This window comes from Euprymna scolopes, chromosome 36 (genome assembly GCF_053919585.1).
Source record: "Euprymna scolopes isolate OS-2025 chromosome 36, ASM5391958v1, whole genome shotgun sequence".
NCBI lineage: Eukaryota > Metazoa > Mollusca > Cephalopoda > Sepiida > Sepiolidae > Euprymna > Euprymna scolopes.
This window is the reverse complement of record NC_136517.1, coordinates 36621740-36642399: the sequence shown is the minus strand read 5'-3', so window position 1 is coordinate 36642399 and position 20660 is coordinate 36621740. Positions and strand designations below refer to the sequence as shown.

At 34.6% G+C, this 20660-nt stretch overlaps 1 protein-coding gene across 3 annotated transcripts in view; it reads right to left on the bottom strand.

Annotated features, from left to right (window-relative positions):
• LOC145260413 (uncharacterized) overlaps positions 1–20660 on the bottom strand; it is a 317452-nt gene that overhangs the window by 23826 nt on the left and 272966 nt on the right. For all 3 annotated transcript variants that reach the window (XR_013864289.1, XM_080118394.1, XM_080118395.1), the window contains exons 3-4: positions 8787–8953; positions 2224–2395 (exon numbers count right to left, since the gene is read on the bottom strand). Coding sequence is in view for 2 of the 3 variants with exons in the window: in XM_080118394.1 (XP_079974520.1) it covers positions 2224–2395; positions 8787–8953 (339 nt within the window). In the remaining variant the exon portion in view is untranslated. The remainder of the gene's footprint in view (positions 1–2223; positions 2396–8786; positions 8954–20660) is intronic.

The window sequence follows — 20660 nt, the reverse complement described above, 5'->3', positions numbered from 1 at the left end:
CCCCCTAAAAAAAATGGCCAAAAAATGTCCAAAAATCTAAATGGCCAAAGCTCACTAAAAAAAAAAAAAAAAAATGGCCCAAGCTCACTAAAAAAAAAAAAAAAATGGCAAAAGCTCACTAAAAAAAAAAAATGGCCAAAGCTCACTAAGAAAAAAAAAAAAAATGGCCAAAGCTCACTAAGAAAAAAAAAAAAAATGGCCAAAGCTCACTAAGAAAAAAAAAAAAAATGGCCAAAGCTCACTAAGAAAAAAAAAAAAAATGGCCAAAGCTCACTTAAAAAAAAAAACAAATGGCCAAAGCTCACTAAGAAAAGAAAAAAAAATGGCCAAACCCCACTAAAAAAAAAAAAAAAAATGGCCAAATCCCCTAAAAAAAAAAAAATGGCCAAGCTCACTAAAAAAAAAAATGGCCAAGCTCACTAAAAAAAAAAATGGCCAAGCTCACTAAAAAAAAAAAATGGCCAAAGCTCACTAAAAAATAAAAATGGCCAAAGCTCACTAAAAAAAAAAAAAAAAAAATGGCCAAAGCTCACTAAAAAAAGAATGGCCAAAGCTCACTAAAAAAAGAATGGCCAAAGCTCACTAAAAAAAAAAAAAAAAAATAGCCAAATCCCCTAAAAAATGCCAAATTTAAAAAAGGCCCACTGCAAAAATGGCCAAATCCCCTAAAAAAAGGCCAACTCCACTTAAAAAAAGGCCAAATCCACTAAAAAAAAAGAAAAAATTGCCAAATCCCCTTAAAATATGGCCAAATCCCCTAAAAAAATGGCCAAATCCCCTAAAAAATGGCCAAATCCCCTAAAAGAAAAAAATGGCCAAATCCCCTAAAAAAGAAAAAAATGGCCAAATCCCCTAAAAAAACAAATGGCCAAATCCCCTTTAAAAACAAATGGCCAAATCCCCTTTAAAAACAAATGGCCAAATCACCTTAAAAAAATGGTCAAATCCCCTAAAAAAAAATGGCCAAATCCCCTAAAAAAAAAAAAATGGCCAAATCCCCTAAAAAAAAAAAATGGCAAATCCCCTAAAAAAAAATGGCCAAATCCCCTTAAAAAATGGCCAAATACCCTAAAAAATGGCCAAATACCCTAAAAAAATGGTCAAATACCCTAAAAGAAAAAAAAATGGCCAAATACCCTAAAAGAAAAAAAAATGGCCAAATACCCTAAAAGAAAAAAAAAAAATGGCAAATACCCTAAAAGAAAAAAAATGGCCAAATCCCCTAAAAAAAAAAATTGCCAAATCCCCTAAAAAAAAAAAAATTGCCAAATCCCCTAAAAAAAAAAAATGGCCAAATCCCCTAAAAAAAAAATGGCCAAATCCCCTTTAAAAAAAAATGGCCAAATCCCCTTAAAAAAAATGGCCAAATCCCCTAAAAAAAAACAAATCCCCTAAAAAAAAAATTGCCAAATCCCCTAAAAAAAAAAAAAAAATGGCAAAACCCCACTATAAAAAAAAAGCAAAACCCCACTAAAAAAAAAGCAAAACCCCACTAAAAAAAAAAGCAAAACCCCACTAAAAAAAAAAAAAGCAAAACCCCACTAAAAAAAAAAAGCAAAACCCCACTAAAAACGGCCGCCACTAAAAAATGGCCAAACCTCACTAAAAATGGCCACACCTCACTAAAAATGGCCACACCTCACTAAAAAATGGCCAAACCTAAAAAAAAATGGCCAAACCTAAAAAAAAAATGCCCAAACCTAAAAAAAAAATGCCCAAACCTAAAAAAAAAATGCTCAAACCTAAAAAAAAAAATGCCCAAACCTAAAAAAAAAAATGCCTAAACCTAAAAAAAAAATGCCCAAACCTAAAAAAAAAAAATGCCCAAACCTAAAAAAAAAAAAATGCCCAAACCTAAAAAAAAAAAAAAAAATGCCCAAACCTAAAAACAAAAATGCCCAAACCTAAAAAAAAAAAAAATGGGCAAACCTAAAAAAATGGCCAAACCTAAAAAAAAAAAAAAATGCCCAAACCTAAAAAAAAAAAAAAAAAATGGCCAAACCTTTAAAAAAAATGGCCAAACCTCACTAAAAATAATGGCCAAACCTCACTAAAAATAATGGCCAAACCTCACTAAAAATAATGGCCAAACCTCACACACAAAAAAAAGTCGAACTTCAGATTAAAAAAAAACCCTAAACTTTAAATTAAAAAATAAAACGTAAATTCCAAATTAAAATAAGCTGAACCTCCATTTAAATGAACTGAACGATAGATACATACGTTGTTCCATGAAAAGATCCTGGTAAAATGGAGGAATCACCCCGGAAAAATAAGTGTGCACCAAATGCTTCATTTCAAAGAAGTTATTGGAACAAAATTCCAAATACATTTCATCAACATTCTTCAAATTGAACCACAAGAGCAATTTGTTCAATTCTGATAAACAGCCAACCTGAATGAAAAAAAAAAAAAAATGGTCAATATTATGGAAGACTAGATCTTTAGTCTTTTAAACACTGGCAAAAATATAGACTGTTGACTTACGAGGGGTGTGCAATAAGTAATGCCCCTGACCCACTTCCCATAGCAGTAGAGCAATGAAACTTGGCACAGTTATTAGTCTTTCTCTACATAGGAACCACCCAGAGTTATGCATTTCTCCCATCGTTTGATGCAGCTCTGAAGACCGTTTTTATAGAATACCCCAGGTTGGTCATCCAACCATGACGTGACTTCAGAAATCAAGGCTGCATCATCTGGGAAACGCTTTCCTTTCAAAAACAACTTCATGGCTGGGAAGAGGTGAAAATCAGAGGGAGCAAGGTCAGGATAGTAGGGAGGATGGGGATGGATTTCATAACCACATGTCCGTGCTTCTGATCTGGCGATATGCGAGTTGTGGACCGGAGTGTTGTCCTGCAGGAGGAGGGTACCTTTGCTGATCTTGCTCCCGCCTCTTGATTTTGATAGTTTCCCTTAATTTCCTCAAAAGTGAAGCATAATAGGCTCCTGTAATTGTGGTACCCTTTGCCAGGAAATCTGTCATCACTACTCTGTCCTGCTCCCAGAAGACTGTGAGCATGACCTTGCCAGTGGAGGGCTTCACCCTTGCCTTCTTTGGAGGTGGTCAGTCCAAGTGCTTCCACTGCATTGACTGGGCTTTGATCTCTGGATCATAGTGATGGACCCAGGTTTCATCCTATGTAATCAGTCTTTTGAAAAACTTTGACTCATCTTGGCACATCTCCAAATTCATCCTCGAGCACTCGACGCGTTCTCGCTTCTGGAATGGTGTGAGCAACCTGGGAATCCATCTGACAGACACCTTATGCATATGCAAATGGTCATAAATGATAGTTTCCACATGCCCTGTACTAATCTTGACATCTTGGGCTATTTGGTGAATAATAATGCGCCAATCTTCCAAAATGGCAGCCTCAACTTGACGGACAGATGCCTCATCAATGGCAGAAGGGGGGGCGACCAGGCCATGTTTGAATTCACGATGTCAGCATTTTACAAGGTCATATGATGGTGCATTATCACCATAAGTTTTTTTTCATTTCATCAAAAGTCTCCTGAGGTGGGCGTCCTTTCAAATACAAAAACCGGATCAACAGGTTCCATTTCACACCTGACTCAGTTCAATCACCTGTAAAACAGAAACCACAATTAGTTCAGAGCTGTAATTTGCCACATAACCCGTAGAGATATAAATCATTGCATATGCAAAATTTCAGCTAGATCAGACAACTGAAGTGGATCAGGGGCATTACTTATTGCACGCCCCTCGTAGTGTTTATGCCAAATTGATGGTTGAATATATTTAAAATTGTGTTCATTTTTGCATGAAATACTAATTCATATCAATCCCTAATTGTGCATCGAACAGACACCATAATACTTAGTTCGCTACACCTTATCATAAGGAGGCATACAAATGTTCAGCCAGATCAGTCCAGTAGTTTCAGGGAAAAAGTGAAATGGATAGACAGACAGACTAAGAGAAATATAATATAGATGATTATCAACAAGAACGGATCTGTATAAACAGCGCATTTAGCAATGAGAATAAAATGATTTTCTTTCTAAAAATAAAACTATTTTTTTTTACTCTCATTCACCCTAAAACGGCATATCGCCATTTGGATGTAAAGGTTACTATTTGGGACTAAGCTGAGGAAAGATTAACAAAGATTTAAACTTCTGCATATCAGTACAGTCAAGGAAGCAGGTAGCAGGAAGAGAATTCCAAAGTCTAGCTGTTCGAGGGAAGATACTATTAGAGTAGAGAGTTTTCTGGCATTTAGGGACCTCAACAGTGAAGGGGTGAGATTTTGTTGCTAAGCGGGTTTGTCAGGAATATGTACATTATTACAACCAGGTACTTACAGGACTGATTTGGTAAACAATATCAGCATCAACAAGTGAAAGTGATGCTATGGAAGTGACTAGGGTGCTTATGGCAAAGAGATCATTAATCTAGGGGTAGGGGTGGGTATTAGCATTGATTAACCCTATTTTGTTAGAGGCAATTTAGGACGCTAAATAATTAATCAAACAATGAAACAATTTTAAGCAAAAAAAAAAAAAAAAATACATCATCTCCACAAGCATCAAATAAAATTAGTCCCGGAAATTATAAAAGTTTATGAAAAAAAAAAAAAAAAAAAAAAATACACTAAAGAATAAAATGAAAAATTAACAATCATAACTATTTGGAATTTAAATAATAATAAAAAAAAGAGTACACCAATACTATTTGATCATCACCACCTTCTCCCATTTATTGGCATGATATGCTGTCAATGCTAACATATTTATTGAAATGATATTTGCATTTAAGGTTTAATTGCACACAGAAGAATATTAAATCTTTCTGCTTTCATAAAAATTGTGTTATTGTGAATAAAAATTTAGATAAATCAAACGGATGTGCTTTTTTTTTTTTTTTACTTGTTTAAAATTGTTTAACTATTTTATTTATTACTGTATAAATAGCACTTAGATGCATTAAAGTAAAAAAAAAAAATGCAAATATTATTTTTTTAAAGTTAGAAATGGATGGAAGAATTCAATTTTAGAACAATTCATTTTAAAAATAAGTCAGAACATTTATCTTAACAAAACCTGCACATTTTTAATTACTTTATCCGTTGCTTTTCATCTGCGACAATTGGACAATCTCATTAAAATAAATGGGTGTGATATGTGATAATGTATGACCAAAGAAATGCTTTACTGGATTATTATATACTTATGTAGTATCCTTGTATTGGTGTTAATAGATGGTTGTGTGACAATGCCAGAACAGATTTGGTAAAGGACCCCCCCCCCCTTATACATACTCCTGAAAAATTAAACTATGGTTGCCAGTCCTGGAAAATAGCGGGCAGTGGCAATTGTACTAAAATGAAATCATCTAGCTTCCATTGTCGGACATTGTGTGGTAGTGGCAGCTAGCGGAAGCCACTGGCTGTCATTGTTAGTACAGGGAGCACTAGCGATTAGTATTGGCTTGAAAGTGATTAATTATGGGTACTGTCGGCCACTGAGTGTCTTTACAACTGGCAGTCAGTGGAAACCACGATTCTGAACAGAAATTGTCAGTCTTCAATTGTTGGGCACTGATAGTCACTGCTGATTAGTGACATTTTGAAGTGATTACTTGCATTTATACTTGCGTTTACTGGTGGACACTTGCGGCCCTTTTATCTGTCATTGTTAGTTCCTGACATTCACTGTCGGCCCTGACCAGTATCAGCCTCCGTTGAACTGCTCCAAAATGAAATTGTCTTCAATGGCGAGCACTGGTAGTCATTGGTGTTTTTAGACAGTTACTTGCATTTGGTCATTGTTGGTCACTATCGATCATAATCAGTGTCGAACCCCACTGGACTGCTCTGAAATGAAATGGTCTAACATACATATTCGTGCACTGTCATCCATTGTATAGTACTGTCATACAGTGGTGGGTACTGTTGATTACTGATGGTTATGATGGTAATTGACTGATTTTCTGGTTGGGTTACTGTCACTTCTTAACCAAGGCAGGAACTGGCAAGTAAATTGTTGGTGGAAACTGGCAAGCAAATCGCCTGTCTTCAAACATTGGGCACTGCAAGTGAGTGGTACTGTCATCCATAGTGGTCATTGCTCTTAAGTTGGCTAGTATCACTTAATGCCATTGGCGGGCATTGCTGCTTTATGTTGATTATTGCTGTTTTAAGGTGGTTACTTACGAGTATTGGTATTTACCCACAGTCATTGGTGGGCATCGGCTGCCTTAACAACTGTTGTTCACTGACCGTAACCATTACTCAAAAGGTGACCATGACCAATGTCATGTTTTATTTCGAGCTTGAGCAAAGCAATGAGAACCGTATTCTGTTCTACACAATCCTGATGTGCTGCGTTAGGGTAGATATGTTTTTGTACTTATGCAGAATATGTTTTTTTTTTTTAGCTATGATGTTAAATTTAAACATAACTTTATACTGTACTGTTTGTATATGAAAACGTTAATTGAAATTCCATAATAAAGGGTAGAACAATAAAATTGTTGCCCTAAACGAAAACAATATTTCAGCTTTATCTTAAACCTTATTGTAAAAATCAATTCAGGTAACTTGATTATGTAGTAGAGCTGACATCTATTCAATGTAGCCTCCTTCAGCCCCAATCACCACCTTGATACAGGCTTGTAACTAGGAGCATGCCTTTTCCACATGTGCTGGCAAGAGCTTGGTGAATACTTGGTGAATGGCAGTGATCAGGCTGGCTTTGGTGTTGTGGGAGGTTATGTTGATGATGTTCTCAACATATGACCAAACGAAGTAGTCCAGCAGGTTCAGGTCGGAGGAGGAGAGGGGGTTCCAGTGGCAGAAGGGTACAAAGTTGTAGCATTCCTTGGTTTCTTCGGACTTGTGAGCCGGCGCCAAGTCCTGCTGCCACACTCAGGGTCTGCCAGTAGCCACCCGTTTGTATCAAGGGATCACCACACTCTTCAGTACATCCAGGTACACTTTGGTGTTGACTTTCAAGCTGACTTCGAAGACGTGAGGTGGCATGATGTGGCCCACACTTGAAATTATACCAAAGACCAGCTGATGCGTTGAGCTATGCTCAATTTCAGATTTGCATTTTGAGGGTGCTGGCATTGGTACTGTTGTCATAACTTGGATTCGTAGAGAGCACATCTCTGATCTCACTTGTTGAACATGGTGTCACTTTCATACATGATAGAAGGCTCCTATCGCTCTTGGGATTTATACACAACTGGCCAACTAGTAAATGGTCTGCAACAAAAAAAAAAAGAAAAGAAAACTAGTTTTCATCAAACGGAAATGGAATCATGTCTTTTCTAGGGTGACAATTTTATTGTTCCGGCCTGTAGTTACAAAAAGATGTCATTATTTTAGCACGATCCGTATTCTGCATATAACTAACTGTATTTTTTGCTTGAGTATAAACAAAAATAAACTTATGAAAAATGCTGCAATATCGTTTTATGAAAATGTTAGATATACAGAATAAGTTTAAATCATGCAGTGCGTAAATAAAAGATCTTGCATGGCTAATTTTGCATCTGCATTTTTTATTTTAAATTGTGGGAAAAAAAAAGTTAGAATAAGAATTTTTTGTTTTATCAAAGTATTCAAAAGCAACATTGCAAAGTTTTTGTTTTTTTCCATAAGGTCAGTTTTAAAAAAGTAGATCTGTTTGAGTCCAAATTCTGAAGAAGCATGCTTTTCTGTTTTAATCCGTTCTTAAAAGGGCAGCTTATACCAAATTTGAACCAGAGATTTTTAATTGTAAATCTAAACTAATCTCAAGTGAAGTTTAGATTTATCTGGAGAAAAGTCGATCTTGTTAGGTTCAAATTATCTGATTGTTTGGTGGCAAATGACGCCATTTTATGCAGTTCATGATTAAGATTTTTAACTGCTCAAATTTCTCTTATTCTGATATTCCCTGATAAACATGTGAGCAGTCCATGAAATTGACCAGAACTTGTGAAGGGAGGGATCCTAACTTCAAGCACTTTAGACGAAAGAACTAATGTTACATCTATTGGAATAAAAAATTAAACACTGATGATGTTGGTGTAAAAACTGTGACAAATTAAAAAATGTTCCCAGTCGCTTTGGGGAGAGGGAGAGGAGAAATTAATTAGTGAGTAAATATATCATGCTACCACCTGTAAATATGGTGTCTTTTGGAATGTGACTCTCCTATGAATTATTATAAGAATTTATTATAACAAATGAAAGCAACTGGTAATATGCGCAAAACCTACATCAGATCTTGGCTAGTAGTCTGACCGTATTGAATTTATATGTGGTATCTGCATTTACAAACATGTTTATTTTGAGACAAAAATAATTGTGTTATAGAGAAGAGATATAGATATTGATATAGATTACATTTAGTGATTGAGAATTTATTGCATTTATATAGCCATTCACCGCGTAACAAACCTATTATATGGCATAATCACATTGGCACATTGATTCTTGTCAGACCACCAAACTTAAGCAATGTTGAGCCTGAGCAGTACCAGATGGGTGACCATTTGGTAATACCAATTTAGTATTCCCATGAAATTTCCTCCTTTGGAAGAAACTGGTTCAGCTCACCTTGAGTGAATGCCGCTTTATTTAACAAACCCATTAACACTTATCCTCACTGATTCATTAGCAGAAAGAAAAAAAAAGTTTTCTTTTCATTTTTTAATTTGAATAAAGTTTTCCTTAAACTTGTGGTACCCGCCAGATATTGGCCCTCTCATGTCCAGTGGGTTGCACCACCTGTGTATACACTCTGCCAATAAAGGGTCTCACCTTTTCAGCGACCATGGCCCACAGCACCTGGTGAGTGATGCAGTACTCCACATGGCCCTTACGAGTCATAGTCTCGACACACTCGCTGCTGATTGAACACTTGGGTTTCATTGCAGAACCAAACAACTCGTTCATGCACTTGTCGCTTACTTCCTCTTCAATGATTTCTGAAAAGATAGTTTAAAAGACAATCATCAGATTCCATATCATAAAACAATATATAACGATCATAACATAAATTGGTATTCATGCAGAATAAGGGTAGTACTATTTTCAGAATTTTTCACGCAGTTTACATAAAAGTTCCTATTTACTTGCTTCCCCATGAGGGCAGAGTTAGACACAAGGTCGATTTTTAGTGTGGGGAAAATCCAGTTCCCCCAAAAGGGGCACTCTGGGTAGAAGCAAAAATAAAAATTGTCTCAGTTATGAAGAATTTATCCTTCACTGACTGAAGATAGAAAAGGTGAAGTGTAGTATCAGAACAGATACTACACTTTGTTTCAATTAAAGTTGCTAAAACGATGAGCCAATGAAATCGCAGTAGCCAAAAACAATCATTAAGAAAACCTTTTTTGCTTTCGTTGATTTATTAAAATCTAAATATTTATCTTGATTTGAACAAGAAAAAAAAAAGCATACAATACATAAAAAAACATTTTCAAAAATCATCAATTAAATAAAAATGTTTGTTTATTATCCAAAAAATAAATATTTATTCATAAAACTAGCCTTATAATGACCACTTCTTTCTTTCTTAATAATTTGAATTTTCTTAAAATTTCATACAAATTCTCCAATAATTATTCATAGCATTTTCTTTATAACAACAAAAAGAATATCAATTAATTTTTCATTGAAGTATCTTCGTAATAACAGAAAATATTGGCCAGCATTTGTGTACAAAGAAGTAAGAAAAAAAAAATCAAGAAACTTTTGTTCAGGATCTTCAGGCGGAAAATTTTGACAATAGCTAAGCATTCTACATAAGCACTGATAAATCTTTTCAGGTAAGGGAAGAGCAAGTGATAGTGTAAGGTTATCCCGAAAGACTGGGAACTTTGTACACTTGTGAAAAAGGAAAGAACTCTGTAGAGACAAATACAGAAGCTTCAAGTTTGATTACATAATAAAAATATATACTAGTACTAGCAGGCTGCCTAGCATTGCCCGGTCGTAAAATAGGTTTAAATATGAGATTTTGATCAAGCCTAGAAGATGGCTTCCTTTTCTTTTTGCAAAGGTTTCGATCTAATATGACCAAAAGGTTTTTAATTGGGTTCATATCCGGAGACAGACTTGGCCATTTCATCTCCAATAATGTTGTGGCGCCCTAGTAGAGTGACAAGGAGCCCAGTCTTCTATAAATAGAGAATTAACTTAGTTCATTTTACCACTTTAGAATATTGGTAGGAGTCCTTCATGTAATATTGAAATATATTTAGCAGCATTGATGTTTCCTTCACATTCCACCAGGTCTGAGCGACCATCACTCCAAATAACTGAGAAACCCCCATGTTCCAGCATTGGCTGCAGTCTTTTTAAGTCAAACTCTTACGGAGGTAGCCTCCATACCCATACTCTTCAACTGCTGGGAAATAATGCAAATCATGACTCGTCAGAAAAGGACCAAAAGGTCATGTCTCTCCACCATCTCATGAGCCCAATCTTTTCTGTACTTGATATTGGCAGGGCGAAGAAGAGGTTTCCTTCTCGCAGCTCTAACATAGTAGCCCAGCTTGTGAAAGTACCTGACAGCTGTTCTGGGACTGACACCAGCTTCTGTTGGTAATATCAGAGGCTTTGCATCAAGAATCCTCTTCAACATTTCTTTATACAAGATGCAAGGTTCTTTCTGAGGGCCGATGACGGCCTGGATGAGGCTTTGTGCACTCTTTGTCCTCTCTTGTGAATTGTATGACACTGTTAACAGTAGAAAGGGGTTTTGAAAGATTTCTGGCTATTTTGTGTTGATTAAGACCATCTTCATGTTGACCCACGATTCGTGCTTGCAGAAATTCTGATAGTCTTCATGCTCTTTTGGCATGCTTCAATGTTGTTAGATGCAATTTTAATGAGATATTCTAAATTATTTTAGCACTATTCTCATCTGTAAATATAAATAAGCATATATCAATCTTAGGAAAAATATTTATCTTAGTGTCTATTCTTTTCTGTCATGCCTTTGTGTGTGTATGTGTGTATATATATATATATATATATATATATATATATATATATATATATATATATATAATGTTAAAAGTCCATGTATGCTTCTAGGATAGTGATTTAAAGGTTATGAGGGTTCTTTGAAGCATGAAAAACGATGTTATTTTTTGTATTTAATAGTTTTATTGTTATTTTTTATATTTCAAGCGGACCTCCGCTCTTGGTCACAAAAAAGTATCGAAATGAAAAAAAAAAAAAAGAATATATATATATATATTTCTAAAACTTTTACTGGACAATACATTTATTTTTTAATATTTCACTAACAAGTAAAAACGTCATTTAGAAGAAGCATACAAAGAAACCAAGTATTGATAAAATAAATTTCAACAACAGCGATAACATTAAACGCATTTAAAAGTAGCATAGAACCTATTAATACAGTTAATAACAAGTGATTTACTGAAGGGAAAAAATCGTCTGCATAAATAACCTTAAATCTTTACTGCTAATCATCTCCGACGAGGGAATAATATTGCTATTCATGAAAGCCATTGTTAACATGTTAACTATTGTGTAATTTCATCTAACCATTTAAGGAGCAACAGATATAGTAGAAAATTCAATGCCAAAAATAACACTGTCCGTAAATTGCGACATTTTAAAATAAGCATTTACCTTTAACGATAAATGTAAGGGAAGATTATTTATTTATTCATTTACTAGCCTAGGTGCCCGGCGTTGCCCGGGTGTTTGGAGGTGTGTGTTGAACAAAAAATGCATGTCAGTACAGTTGGGAAAGCAGAATCCTGGAAAGGAGTTCCAAAGTCTAGCAGTTCTGGGGAAGAAACTATTGGAGTAGAAGGCCTTCTTACACCTAGGGATCTTTACTGTGAAGGGGTGAGATTTGGCTGCTTGTCGGGTTTGTCGGGGGTATTCACATTGAGGGGATACAAGTGCTTGTAGTTTGTCAGAGCATTCACCATTAAAGTACTTGTAGAACAGGCAGAAGGATGCAACATTCTGTCGATGGGACAGAGGCTGAAGCCCAGATGAGAGTTCTGGATCTATCAGGTTGGCGACTCTTTTGAACCCTGTCCAGGAGTGAGAGACAAGTAGTAAATGCACCAGCCCAAATGTGACAACAGTACTCCATACATGAGCGAATGGTGGTGTTATAGAGGTACAAGATACTCTCAGGCGTAAGTAGTTTTCTAACACGGTAGAGAGAGCCCACCTTCCTCACAGCAGCCTTGGCAATGTTCTGAATGTATCTATTCCAGTTCATGTTCCTTGTAAACGTTGACCATTGCTATTGGTGGTAGAGAAAGTTTCTTGTAATTATTGAAGAATACAAGCTTAGTCTTGGTAGCATTGAATGTGACCATCCGTTTTTGTCCCCATTCCACTACATCCTCTAGTGTTTCTGCCATTTCCTTGGATATGTGTTCATTTGTTTTCCCCTCATATCTGTTATAGAGAGTGGTGTCATCAGCAAATATACCCATCTCCAAAACAATTTTATCAGGGAGGTCATTTATGAATATCAGGAATAATAAAGGTCCAAAGATAGACCCCTGAGGTACTCCCACATTTATATCATTGTTTAGATGTACGACCGTCGAGGACAACCTGGATTTTTTTCTTACTTAAGAAGGATTTAATTACATTATGTATTCTTCCAGTGATACCATATCATCTAATTTTCCTTAGAAGACCATCATGCCACACCCTGTCAAAAGCCTTAGATATATTGAGGGCTACCGCTCTACCCTCCCCTGTTTTGTCTAGTGAACGGTATACTACTATTATATAAAAGTCACTTAGTGTATGTGTGTGTGTGTATCTATTTAAAATTTCACACAATGTTTATATGTCTGGCAGTGTTTTGTACAGAAATTTATCTGATAAGTATAGAAAAAAAATCCAATCTTAAAAGTAGTCTCTCTTATAGATAAACAGATTTTTACAGAGGAATATTTTACATTACACTGGCCAAAGGATTTAATAATAAAATATCAGCAAGTCATTTCTTAAAATTTTTTTTAAAAAACAAACAAAAAACCCCAGATTTATTGTCATCTGGAGAAATAGCTCAGTGGCAGAGCATTCAACTACAGATCGAATTATCCCCTGTTCACGCCCAGATGTACTTCACCATTATATATATATTTTCTAGTTAATGAGTTCAATTTATGATGAAAAAAGAGGCACCATTTAAAATCGCTGCAAATCATTTCTTCGTTTGCATATTTTAAAACTAAACATTAATCAGAAGTGACTTTTCCTGGGCATTCATTGTCAAGCCCAAATATCAGCTGCCGTGATATTGTAAACAAACACAGACAGAATTTGATGAACGACATTATCATTAGTATTTAAAAAAAAATTTTTTTTTTTTGTGAACTAGCCCACCGGGCAAATTATTCCTTGATATATATATAATATTCAATAGAGGATTGAATAATACATATACAATCTGTATAAATTAAAATATCATGTTTAAACGTATTGTACAACAGGGCAATGTGGGGCAGCCAGCTAGTTTTATTTTATTTAGAAAATTAACATATTAAAAAAAAAAAAAAATCATTCATGCAACATTTCTATAGGAATGAACCTTTCATCCACCCGAAAAAGATGTCACCGACCGATGGAATCGTTCATAAAATCTACAATCTTTTCTACAATAGAGTAATATCTGGTACAAATAAACTTCAGTCGGCATCTTACTAGTTCACCTAATTTTAGTCACAAATGTCCAACAGTCTTTGTTTTGTCAACGTTTAGTGATATACCCGAAATTTGTGTTGATTGTTAAGAACTTTTGGGTAGCCAAGGATGTTGTGTGATGGACGAATATTTGACTTTTTAAAATAGCTGTGAACACATTTTGTTGATCCTCTCATCAGTAGGATAACTTAATCTCCCTCCCTCCCTCCCTCTCAATATGCAATGAATTTTATGTTGAGACTTGAACATTCGAATTTCTTCAAAAAAAAAAATAAAAAAAAAAATTAAAAAAATTATATTGTTCTATTAAACCTTTGTTTAAATAATTTGGTTTTGTTTGTTTTATTTTAAAAAAAAAAGGGGGGGGGATTAAAAAGACATTTTTCACTCAGCTTTGGAAGATTGTCAGTGAAAAAAAAAACACAATCGCCAAAAGATAAACGTTTTATTATTCCTAGTCACCACTTAAAAAAAATCACTTGCAAATGCGACTGTTCCATTCACACCGTAAAGCCCTGTGTACAGAATTTGCTCCTACATTAATTAACCAATCATCATGAATTTTGGACCATAGCTGCTAAATGTAAGGGTGGACATTGTCGGCTATATTTAGTTTTATGTTTTAAAGAGGGCAAAGAGTGGGTAAGAAACCCATTGTGAAAATTCGGATAGCTCTGATATTTGTGAAATTTAAATAATAGATATTAGTCATCAGTTAATAAATATTCTTCACATTTTTTTTTGTTGTTTTAGAGTATTTTACAAGGGTTTGAGGGGACATAATATGGACATAGCTTTCTAATTTGAAAATTCAAATATTTTAGATTTTCATTGAATGTAATTCACAGTCATCCAATTAGGAAAGGTTCTCAGAGTTTTCTTTTCTTCATATCTGCTTATATTTTAGCCATTTTCTAGAATCAAAATCATTTAATGAACTTTGATCAAAATTGGAATAAGGATTCTAGACATAAGGTTTAGTATTATTTTATCTTTATTTTTAATCTTTGTAAGAGGACATAAAAGTGGTGCAGATGTGTTCTATTCTCGGAATTAATTCTTCTAGAATCTTTATATAGAGAGATCTGACTGGATTTGAACTTTTTTTTTGACATGGAAGTCACCACTTACCAAGGCCCGGAGGCCACTCAGGGATAAGGGTTCCGTTTATCGACTTCATGGTGCACATGGGAAACAATTAAGCGGTCTACAACGGATTTGCTTACAAGAGAGTACCCATCATTTCTAATTAAAATGTCTTCTTTCTTTGAGAAAGCAAGAATTATCATAGAGAATTGGCATAGTAATGCATTCCTGTTTGTAGGCGTCGTTAATGGTTGCCTTTGAATCACTGAGAGTCTATTGATTCGCTTTTGGTAAGTGGTTCTTCTTTTGGCGGAATTATGAAGACAGACTCTAGAGTCCATCAAAGATGAACTCTTCTCCGGCTTTAAAGTTGTCTCGACCTTATCATTGGCTTCAAGAATACAAAGCGTTTACAGTAATAAGATTCAAAGGGCATAATAGTGCACGTCTTTCTCCTTACCCTCCTTCTCCCCTCCTCTTCAGTGTACATTTGCTAGTCTTCCTATACTCTATCATAATTTTCATGGAAGATGACAACTTCAGGAGATTGAACGTGTTACACTTAGAATTCAAAATGATGTTTAATAGTTAATGTTAATTAATATGCTATCAAAGGGGAGATGATTAAATTACAACATGGCAAGTTTGAAACCAACTGACAAAATATAACCAGTAAAAATGTCACAAACGATACTTTCATTACTCTTTGTATAAGAAGACAGTAGAGAGTAAAAGTACAATTATTTCTAATTCAATTTCAGCCTTCATTTTTGAGGTGTGAAAAATGAAGATTGCATCATTTTTAATAGCAAAATTACACTGATGGACAATTTTTAAAGTATCATCAAATAAAACTGAATTAAATGACAGTAAATATGAACATTTAATATAATTCTATACATAATGATTTTTATGCTTATTTTTTAAAAACAATCACAGCTGCAACTGGATTATAAGTTGATAAAAATGCTAATATGTTCAATTTTGGTGGCGGAAATAAAGTACCAAGTGTCATAAACATATACTAATTTCAAAATCACACATCACAAAGCTATTAAAAGATACAGATCTGGAATACTGCATACCTAATCGATACATATCGTAGAATGCTATATCCAAATGTCAGCTCTTTACACCATGTACTTCTTAAATAGTATCTTTAAGAAAATGTAAAATTTTATGTAATGTTTTTCACTTTGTTTATCATGATGATCTAATTAAGTAAACGTACATGTTCAATATCAATTTAATTTTAATAAAAGAGAGAGCTGTATGTATCAACAATAGAGTTCTTTATAAAATTGGTATTTCCTTGTGATTCTGTTGAATTCTTTGCTTGGCACCGATCACATTCATCTATTTAAGGTCGTTTCCCTCAACCCCTTTCCCAGTCAAACACATACAAAGAAAAAACTTTAGTTGTCCTTCTTCAATGCTTGTCGCACAAATCACTTATTTTGTATTGTTTATTAAATTGTTAGGTGAAAGTACAGACTAGTTAGACAGACCCTCTCCCCCACATGTTAAGAAATGGATTTCCAAAAAGTACTCTGCATAAGTACTATTGTGATTTATTGTTTTAACATCTTTATTTTATTTTTGTATTGGCTTTGTTCAAATTAACGCTGTGATTAAACAATCGAGATTTGAACGTGTTACACTGAGAATCAAAATGATGATGCTTAATAGTTAATGTTAATTAATATGCTAGACTAATTTTGTAATTAATGTTATTAATTGTTAGGCAATGTAGTTATCAACACAGAAAGATTTAACATTCTTGAAGTCATTTACATTAAAACCAGACATCCCACAATTAATAGCATTAACAGTCACGTTCGCATGCAACTCAACAGTAAAGGACAACAGTTGTAAACACACCAAGACTAACGCTGCCTCAGGATGATCAGCTGAATCGAATTAAAAATGCTTACGAATAAAGTAACATTTCATAGAAATACTAAATGGGGTGTTCAGAAAATTAAAAAAAAAAAATCATAAAACACAAACTTTTGTGTTATTTAATAACATTTTTCTGTATCAGCTTCAAGGTTTTTTATCACTCCTGGATGAGGAGCCCTTTTCTGTTTACTTCCACCTTTTTGGGTCCTGGAGATGACCTTAAACTATATCCGATCGTGAGGCCCCTGCTTGCGGGCTTTGTGGAGCCACCCTTTAATTGCTATTGCTCCCAGGTTCACTCTGACCCGGAGTGGTAGTACCTGTTAGGGTCCCAACTATAGGTTAAATAGAAACCGACTTGAAAAAGAATGAATAAATAAAAAATAAAAATATATATTCTATTAAAAAAAATTTATTTCACAATCACTGGAGTCGGCATTAAATAACCTGAAAAGGGTTGATATGCCATAAAAAAACAACCAACCAACCAACCACCTTTTTGGTGCCTGTCATTCAGGAGTTGAACCATACTGACTATGTTAAGTACTGTGGGTTGCCAACAATATTTGCCCATAGTTGGGTGTGTCCGTTTTAATGTTAATTTTTGCAGGGTAGTGTTACCGTCCATTCTTATATGATAAGGTATTTGTTTGATGCACTGTTAGAGATAAATAGGGATTAGTATTTAATGCAAAAATGAGCACAAATTGAACCATATTCCATCATCAATTTAACATAAAGCACTCATTCCAAGTCAACGGGCTATAACTTTTGTCTGTTTTTAATGAACTAAGAAAGTCTATATAGAAGGGGGTGTTCTAAAAGTAACATCTGTTTTTTTTATTCTGCCCCGAATGGATTAGAGGGGAGATTGGAAATTGCATTGTTAGGATGACCGAACATGCATTCACGACCTAAAAGTTTCATCTCTGTTGCAGATATTGACAGTGTGAGACTAAAAAAGCTACCCCTGTCATGGGTGTGTATCAGATGCAGAGATGCGTCATTGAATTTCTAGCAAAATTTCTACATTCTACCACCATTGAGAATGGTGGTAGAATGTAGAAAAATAAATTCTGGAGCACGAAAGGTCAATCATTTTAATGGCACCACTCCCATCTTTGTAGCTCTGTGGAGCATAACACCACAAGACTACTTCCCAACCAATTACAACAGGGTCGTTTTCAAGTCTAATCTAAAAAATACTTGGATAATCAATTTATCTTAAATAATCTTCTACCCATTTCACCCACTATTTCTATTCCTCTTGTGGCGGTGATCATAAGTAAAAAAAAAAAATAGGATACTTTACTTTTGGAATGACCCTTGTGTGTGTGTGTGTGTGTATATATATATATATATATATATAAGTTAAATAACAGTTATTCTTTTATTAAGTACAGGCACTAATATTTCATGCTTACGCAATCTTCAGTGTAAGAGGTGACAATTCCTACTGTTTAGAAGATTTGAACCCAGTCGTGAAGCCACCTTTGGTTCAATTTGGTAAGCCTTTACTTCTGGGCCACTAAAAAGTTACCACGGGAATGATGGGGATTTAACAACTAATAAACGTACAATTCGGGCACAAACAGACAATCCAGAGTGTTCGAATGAGCAGAAGTCATAAATATATATGATAGTTATATTTCATAGATTTTATTGTGGACTCAAAAAAATTCTTGATTATTCTTCTTAACACTTACTAATCCAAGGACCATCTAGCTTTTTGCAAGATTCGGCTTTGAAGTTGAAGTATCAGAACTTTTAAGAGTTTTTTTTTTTTAGAAGAAACAATTGAGTTGGCTAAAATCAAAGTATAGTATCTGTTTCAATACTGTGATTAATCTTCCTGTCCTCGATCAGTGAATGAGGAAATTCACCTGAGGCAACTTTTATATTTTGAAAAAAAAAAAAAAAAAAAAAAAACTGTGTTTAACTTTCGTGGGAAAGCAAGTAAACAAGAACAATCGAGACACATCAGCTAGGCTTTCGTTTATGCAAAAAAAAACTTTAAACTAGTTTTCTGCATTAAAATGGAGTGCATTTGAGGGTGGGGTTAAAACGTGGTTGTCGTTTGTCTACGAATCTAGTTGCTTTGAATGATCCACATTCACAAGTGTGGTGTTGACTTCCAAATGACCCACAACTCCCACCCCATGACAGGAAGACGATCCTCAAGGTGTGGATACCTAAACCTCCTTAACAGTTAATGACATCCTATTAAAGTTGTTGAAACATTGTTAAGCAGCCATACTCTTTCCGGGCTTTCCATACAAACACAAACACACACGTGTGTGTGTTTGTGTGTGTGTGTGTGTGTGTGTGTGTGTGTGTGTGTGTGCGTGTGTGTGTGTGTGTGTGTGTGTGCGTGCGTGTGCGTGTGTAAGATACATTATATTTCTTTTTGTATGTCTGTCCGTTACAATTTTTCTTGGAAACTAACGCGTTGATCTAGCTGAAATTTTGTATGAACCTTTGTTATGATAAGGTGCAGCGAGCCAAGTTTTGTGGTATCCCATTGATGCAGTTAGGGATTAATAGGGATTTGTATTTAATGCAAAAATTATCACAAATTTAGCCATATTCAACAATCAATTTGGCATAAAGTATTCATTTTAAGTCAACAGGCTTTATCCGTTTCAATGACTTTCTGTTAAAGTTGTGAAATCTAAAACAGAGAGCATCGGTGGACAAAGCAATCGATGAGATGCTTCAAGAAGGCTCATAGGTAAATCCAGGAAACCGTAGGGGTTTTCTTATAATATTGTTTGAAAAAAATTAAAAGATGGAAGTAAAAAGTTTTGTGTGGATTTCAGAGAGGAGTCGTTGTAGGGATTAGTATTTAATACATTATATTTCTCTTTGTCCGTTTCACCTTTTCCTTGGAAACTCCTGAGTTGATCTGGTTGAAATTTTGTATGAGCCTTTGTTCTGATAAGGTGCAACGAACCAAGTATCATGGTATCTGTTCGATGCACAGTTAGAGAACCTGCTACTGTATAATTTATACTATAATAATAATATTCGGTTTAACGTCTGTTATTTAATGTTGGCATGTGTTGGATAGCGTTTAAAAATTTACTTCTAACTTTTTACTGAATCAAAGTCTAGTAATATATACCATTCAAACGCTACCGTGTTTGAATATATGGTTAAGTGGCAATTTTAATCATTTGGAACTGCTTTAAAGCTTCACCGCTCACTAATTTTTCGACCAAATTTCAAACAATTATTACAGTTTATAGATCACTTTCTCAGCTATATTGTGAAAACAAAATTTTCCATTTTCGTTCAGTAAAACAAACATTATGATGAATTTATTGGTGTTCAAAATCGTAAAAAAAAATGAAGGAGGTGAGCGACGTTTTTTATGACTGGTTCCATAGCAACTACTGTTGCTACCAATTCACTGCTCTCACGAACAGAGAAATAACAAGTGAAACAGAAAGAATGAAAGGGAGATAATTGAGGGGGGTTTATTGAAAGCAGACTAATGCCCTACATTATTATTACATATGTGTATGTTATGTTTATGGGGGCAAAATAATAAGAACAAGTGAATTTGCTGGAAGCCTGGAAAAAGCATGGATTACAATAGAAAAATGCGAGCATGGAAAGTAATATGGTTAAGCTTAAACATGGAAAAGTAAAGGACTAGTTATTAAAACTGGAAAAGAAAAGGACAAGATATTCTAGTAAAAAAATAATAAATTTATAACTTTTAATATTGCAGCATTAGGAATTTTTGCTACATTACAACTTAAAAGTATTCAACTTTAAATACTGAAGAGATTTTTTTTTTTTTTTTTTTTTTTTTTTTTTATTACATTTTCACCCCAAACAAGGCAAATTGCCACTTTGGTGTAGGGGGCTACTATCAGGGGCAACAACTACTGGGGTACTATGTAGGGATTTGGGCAGCAAGGTGTCGGTTCACGTTACACTTGAACTTCTGCACGTCAGTACTGTTGGGGAAGC